Source organism: Meriones unguiculatus, chromosome 1 (assembly GCF_030254825.1).
Source record: "Meriones unguiculatus strain TT.TT164.6M chromosome 1, Bangor_MerUng_6.1, whole genome shotgun sequence".
Lineage (NCBI taxonomy): Eukaryota > Metazoa > Chordata > Mammalia > Rodentia > Muridae > Meriones > Meriones unguiculatus.
The window spans coordinates 3,843,980-3,850,629 of record NC_083349.1 but is presented as its reverse complement, the minus strand read 5'-3'; the positions used below and the strand labels follow the sequence as shown (position 1 = coordinate 3,850,629).

The following is a 6,650-nucleotide window of genomic DNA, read 5'->3' as shown; positions in this document are numbered from 1 at the left end:
ATGACCCTGGCAGCCTCCTCCCAGCGCTCCCAAATCATCCGTTCCAAGTTCCGCTCTGGTGAGAGGGTACTTTCTCTGTGCATGTGGGGAGGGGTCCGGAATCCAGGGCCCCGGGACACTCCGGCATGGGTGGAGGAACCCATGAAGCTCACACACAAGGTCACTCGTGCTGTGGAGGGAAATGACACATGGGAGTGCACCTGGCACATGCCGTAGGTGGGGCCCCCGAGGCAGAGAACTTCAACTGACCTGTAGGCGAACCCAGAAGAGCAGAACGGGACCTGAGTGGCGTGGGCGTATGGCGGGGGGACCGTGAGCTCTCAAGCTTTGAAAGTGTCGTTAGTCATGACTTGTTCGGAGAGTTTTGGACACACAGAAAGGAGCAGAGCTGAGCACTGAAAAATCTTTACCCCCAAACTGAGGATCAAGTCTTTTGAGTGTGAATAGCCTTTGTGTGGGTGCATGCCAGCAAAGAGTAAGTTGGGGTGAAAGGTCATGTAAAAGCTATGAAAACACAAGAGCAGCATCTGTGCAAACTAGAGCCCAGAGAGATTTGGGCTGCAGTGGTAGGTTTGTAGGATGCTGGCTGTGGGGGATGCTGGGGGCCGCAGAGAAAGGGGTGTGTGGACAAAAGGAAGTGAGGTGTTGATGGTTCAGGCTGGCAAGATGGCGACTGTACCGGGGTGGACACAGACTCCTTAAGTGGCAGGTGGAGTCAGGAGTATGGCTGCCTCCTGGCTGCAGGCAGGCTGGCTTACAGTCTCAGGAGTGGCTCTGGCCCAAGATGCTTTGCTGGCAGGAGCAGGCAAGAGGCCCTGGGAAGGGAGAGGGAGCAGGCTGCCTGCCCACCCGTCCAGGGTGTGTGAAGGGGCTGGGCACGTGTGTCCGCCAACAACTGCAGCTCCCGCCCACCAGCCAAGTCCAGCTTTGGATACTCCCTTCCCGCCTTCCTTGTCCCACCTCCCTCTTCCTTCCACAGTCCTGCAGCTTCGGATCCACAGACGGAATCAAGACTGCAGTAAGTGTGGGCCCCCAAGGGGGTCTCAGTCCCCGAGGAGCATGCCTGCCCTCAGATAGTGAAGGCAACCTGTCAGTTTCAGAGGACACCCCACCCATTGAGCTCTCCCACCCGGGTACCCCAATCCTTCCTTGGTGGAGCCAGGTATCCGGTCTCTTCCACACTCAATGGCTTGTCCATTTTCATGGAGTCAGGGGCACAGACGCCACCTGGTGCTGTCCCAGGACTATGCTAGCTGTCTGTGTGTGATCCTGGGCAAACAACCCCTTGCTGCGTGAAGACAAAACTCTCTTCCTTTCTCAAAATTGTGAAAAGCTGGGTACCCAGGAGGCCAGCGGGACAACTCGGGTTATGCCCACTGCTCCTGGCCAGCCCTCCTTTCCTGCAGCCTCTCTCCACCCTAGCTAGCCTGCTGTCTGCCTGTCTATTCAGGTCCCTCCACTATCTCTTCAGCCTCTGATTCAGATCCGTGGATCTCAGCCTCAGGCCCAGCTCTGGCTACAGCCTTGCCTCCTGTTCCTGCGTCTTTCCTTGTCAACCCTGGCGTCTTGTCGCCTGAGCCAACATATTGTCCTTGGAGGTCCCCCAAGAAGGTGAGTTTTGACAGGAGTAGAGGGCAGGCGCCCAACACAGGCTAGCTCTGCTTCTCCTAGCCACTGCTCTGTCCTCTGGTGGTGTTAGGCTGATGCTACACAGTTCGTGGGCCAGGAAGGAGGTGGCCATGCTGAAGCATCACCCAGCTCTTTCTCTTTGTTTTTGAGACAAGTTCACTATATATGCCAAGACTTGAACTTCCCATCCTGCCCTGGCCTCCCTGGTGCTAGGGTAACAGGTATGATAGGCTACCAAGCTTAGCCTTGCTTGTTCTTTCAGGAATCTCCTAAGAACTCCCAACACTGGAAGGAGCCGAAGGTCAGGGGGAACTTGACTTATCACCTGTACACGCCTCCACAACGGAGACAAGGGCCAAGGGCAGATCTCCAAGCGGAGAGGTCAACCCTCGGTCCCCCAGAACCACCTCTGTGGGATGAGAAAAACTCACAGAGGCCTCACTCTCGGTAGGGCTCTCATTTCTATTCTTCAGGGGACCAGAAACTCAGGCCCCATGCTCTTCCCTCAAGCCCAGAAAGCAAGGGAGAAGAGCCTGCTCCTTCCCCAGAACCCCGGCTGTGCAGGCTCCCAGCCTCCCATCCGCTGAGAGGCCCCTGTTGCATGTCTTCCACACCCACAAACCCAACCCTGTGTTTGCTCCACCGGAGGTCCAGAATTCCTCATTTTCCCGGCATCCTCCGAAGCCCCTGTTTTTAAGGTCCCTATTCCTTTCTTCCTCTGTCCTAACTTCACCCTACACCCTCATGCCTGTTGCTAGGATGAAGCCGTCCTCCCCAGCAGTCTCCAGTCCCTCGCCCTCTTCACACAAACTGGAACTTCAGACCCTTAAACTGGAAGAGCTGACGGTGGGTTTAGTGCGCAGCGTCCCAAGGCTGGCCCCAGACCTCGTAAACCCTTGGCTTCTGTCTTAGGAAAGTCGGTCTGGACTGTGGTTCCACCTCTTGGTTTCCTGGTCATCCCTCCCCAGAGCTCGATCAGCACCTCCTCTCCCTGCCCCCAACTCAGGTCTCAGAGCTCCGGCAACAGCTGCGTCTGCGGGGACTCCCGGTGTCCGGGACCAAAGCGATGCTTCTGGAGCGCATGCGTGGTGGCGCCCCGTCCAGAGAGCGGCTGAAGCTCCGGCGCGAGGACAAAGAGGCGGGGGCTCCCTGGCCGCGTCTCAGGCCCAAGGCGCTGGGAACTACCCGGCGGCCCAGCACGGTGAGGGTGGGCTGTGTACACGTGGGCCGGTAAAGTTCTAGAAGAGGAATTGGGAGAGATCTTGGAAAAGAAATAGCCAATGAAATGTTGCCAAGGAGGGCAGGAGAGATCGTTCAGAGGTTAAGAGCACTGTCTGCTCTTTCAGAGGCCTGAGTTCAATTCCCAGCAACCTCATGGTGGCTCACAACCATCTATAATGAGATCTGATGCCCTTTGTCATGTAGGCACACCTGCAAATAGTGTTCATATAAATAAGTAAATAAAACAAATAGATAAATACTTAAAAATGTTGTGGAAAGGAGGCCGGGCAGTGGTGGCGCATGCCTTTAATCCAAGCACTCAAGATGCAGAGGCAGGTGGATCTCTGTGAGTTCGAGGCCAGCCTGATCTACAGAGTTCCAGGACAGCCAGGGCTACACGGAGAAATCCTGTCTAGAAAAAACAAACGGAAGGAAGGAAGGAAGGAAGGGAAGAAAAGGTTGGCAAGGAGTCGTGACTTGCACTTAGGGACTGGTCTTAACCAGAGGCCGCTAAGGCTTGGGGCGTGGCCAGTCTTGGTTGCCCTGGGAATGTAGTCGAGAGCACCCGAAGGGAGTGGTTTAAGGGAGAAAGAACCAATGACAGATAGGGACGGGCCGCGAGCTTATTTAGGCATTGCAGCGTTTACTGCCAGCCTGACTGCTTGCGGTCCCCAAGATCTGCGAGGTAGAGGACAAGAACCGACCCTGGAAGTGGTCCTCTGATGTACACACACGCGCGCACATACATAAAAACAGTAAATAAAGTGTTAAAAAATAAAAAGAATTGGGTGAAGCCAAGGGCGGGCAGGGGGCGGAGCCATGCCTGATTTGCCGGCTTAGTGACCTTTCCTGGTTCTAGGTGAAGGCGAGTGCTACAACTCCTCGGCTGAGGTTTTCTGGAGCTGTGGATCCCCTGGGACCAGCTCCCGTTCCCGCTCCACCTTTGGCTCCAGCTCCCGTTCCTGTTCCGGCTCGGGCTCCTGTTCCCGCTCCAGCTCTGGCTCCCGCTCCGGCTCCCTCTCCCGTTCCCGCTCCAGCTCCCTTGCCGACACCTCCAGCCAGCCTGACTCTGGAAGAGGAGCTGCAGGAAGCGATCCGAAGGGCGCAGGTGGAAGGGGATGCGTGGCTGGGGCGTGCTCGGGGACTGGCCTCTGGACCTAAGCCGGACCCCGGGGTCACGTGGCATGTGCTCATCCACAGCTGCTTCCGAACCGGGGCATCGAAGACATCCTGGAAGACCAAGTGGAGCCAGATGGTAGGAGCTGAGCTCCCGCATTTAGGGGAGGAGCAGAACTTGGAACTCCTGGGGTTCGAGGGAGGAGTGGGTTGGAAACAGCGCAGTGAACAGGACCCATCCCCCTAAAGCTCACACTCCTCCTGCAGAGCTGCTGCCTCCTATCCCCTTGGACTTCCCTGGCTCATTCGACGTGCTGTCTCCCTCCCCGGACTCAGAAGGCTTCTCTTCCGTCTTCTCTTCCTCGCTCCCGTCCCCCACAAGCTCCCAGTCCCCTTCTCCAAGGGCCCTCACGGATTCCTTGGACTGGCTGGAGGCCTTGAGCGGGGGTCCTCCGCTGGGCTCTGGGCCTCCAGGCCCCAGCATCTTCTCTGCGGACTTATCTGACCCCAGTGGCACTCGGCTCTGGGAACTGCTGCCAGATCCATGGTGACAGACCCTGCGGTTTCCAAGGAGAGGTCATCTGCACCCACAGGACCCTTCAACTACAGGATTCAAGATGCCCTCATCCCCTCCTGGCCCACTGCTGCTGACATGTCAAACGCCTAGACCTGCCTACCTGCCCTCTGCGTGATCCCCTGCCAGTCCCTGTAGTTGGGGTTAGGGTTTCATTTGCTACTAGCCAGTGCAAACAAGCTTACTGCCTCCCTCAGAGACCTTCCTCCAGACCCTGCATGGCTGCCCGTCATGTGGGGATCTGGAAGTTTGTGTTGATGGGGTTTAGGAAAGGACCACGTGAGAGTAGAAGCAAGGCACCCCTGAGTTCTAGTTAGAGGTGAGAGGACCAGAGGCTACTCATGGGGGGTGACAACAACCTCCCTGTGACCTTGAACCTCTGATCCCCTCCCCACTTCTACCCCCTCAGTGTCCCCTGAGTGCTGCGATTACAGATTGAGCCATCACACCCAGCTCTTCCAGGAGCCAGGAGGTGGGGAGATGGAGAATAGCGAAGAGGAGCTAGAATGTGGCCTCCACCTCATGCTGTGAGGGTACCTGCCTGGTGAATTAAACTGTGGATCTCCTGTGGCCTGAAGCTCAAGAGTCCAGACATTTGCACCTCCATTCCCGCTTATCAACAAACCCGCAGAACATGAGTTACACTGAGCATGAGTTACCTTCACATAGCCATGACCAGCGGGCTCGAGAGAGTTAAGGGAGGAAGGACTCAATTGTGGTTGCTCTGTTGCTTGGCCCCATGTACGTGTGTGGAACACCATGGTGACCAAATGTATGGAGGAGAGAAAGAGAGAGAGAAAGAGAGAGAGCTAGTATGACATTTCCAGACCTCTCCACACATGAGCCAGTGTGGGACAATGTATAGTCAAAGCATAACAGTAAGTAAGTGGCTATGGTTTATTCTGCAGCTCCATGAGATATTGGAGGGCCCGCGTGGGTGAGCACATCCAATATGGCGCATTCAAGTAGGTTGGTGCAGTGGTGGAGGGGAGGTGGAGAGAGGGCTGGCTCCAGCTGACTCCGGCTGGGCCTTTCTCCTCCACATCTTCTGTCTCTGCTGGGCTCACTGGACTTCTTGTATAGTAGCCCAGGACTTTCAAGAATGAAAGTTCAGCTTGAAGTGGTAGCACACACAGCCCTCAGGGCAATAGGCAGGAAGAGCTGAAGCAGGAGGATCAGAAGTTCACCTTCAGCTATATAGAGAGTTCAAGACCTACCCGGGCTACATCAGACCCTGGGGCACAAAAGAAAGAGAGGATATGAGGGCCTGGCGGGAAATTTTGTCTAATTTTCCTTTTCTGTTGAAGTAAGATTATCAGAAAAGGAGGGACTAGTGTTAAAGGGGGAGGGAGTATTATGAGGGGTGACAATCAGATGTATCATTGCATAACCTGGGCCCTCAGGACTGAGAAAACCAAGAGCCTGAGTTTGCACTCTAATAAAGCTCAGCAATCACAGTCCCAGTTCGGACTGACAGTTCTGTGGCTGTTCTGTGGGATCATGGAGCAATGGCAGATCAGGGTTACTGGAAAAGGACAGAAACGCTGGGGAGCGGAACAGAGGTCTGAGAAAGAGCTGAGCCTCCAAGGGTTAGGGGCCTCCAAGGGTTAGGAGGGTAGAGAGCCTTCTGGAAGATGGAAAGGGAGCATGAGAAGACCTTGATGTGGGGAGGAAGCTAGCTCCCAGGGAAGCTGATGAGGTTGAGCGCACTGAACGGGACAGCAGACAGGCGGTGACCCGCCTGGGCCAGAGGTGGACAGAGCTGGCCTGCAGCACCCTCTGACAGCTGACAGAGGGGTTCCCAGGCCTGGAGGATCACCAGGGCCTAGTGGACTTCCTCTTCTGCCTCTAGGTACTTTCCTTCTGATTTCTTGCATTTTAAAATTAATTTGTGTGTGTGTGTGTACGGGTGTGTACCGGCCCACCACATATGTACTCAAGCCCTTGGAAACCAGAAGAACCTGTAACTCAGCTGAAGCTGGGCTTGTCAGCTGCCTGACATGGGTGCCAAGAACTACAAAAGTGCCTATAAGAGCTGCTGTTCTCCAGCCCCCTTGTTTTCCATGTCAGTCTCGCGCTATCCCTGGCCTCTGAGGTCCTTTTCTGTGGC

The 6,650-nt window shown here is 55.6% G+C and overlaps 1 protein-coding gene across 2 annotated transcripts; it reads left to right on the top strand.

Moving 5' to 3' along the window:
• On the top strand, positions 1–5,110 carry Mamstr (MEF2 activating motif and SAP domain containing transcriptional regulator). 2 transcript variants are annotated; one of them, XM_021640403.2, is made up of 9 exons: positions 1–58; positions 980–1,018; positions 1,472–1,611; positions 1,892–2,076; positions 2,388–2,475; positions 2,636–2,830; positions 3,710–3,958; positions 4,051–4,105; positions 4,234–5,110. In XM_021640403.2, exons 1-9 carry the CDS (start codon positions 1–3, stop codon positions 4,515–4,517), a joined length of 1,293 nt encoding a protein of 430 aa, XP_021496078.1. In that variant the 3' UTR covers positions 4,518–5,110. The 2 variants fall into 2 exon arrangements, with proteins under 2 accessions (XP_021496078.1, XP_060235038.1); XM_060379055.1 differs by having other exon boundaries at positions 2,636–2,843; positions 3,774–3,958.
• The last annotated feature ends 1,540 nt before the right edge of the window (positions 5,111–6,650 follow it).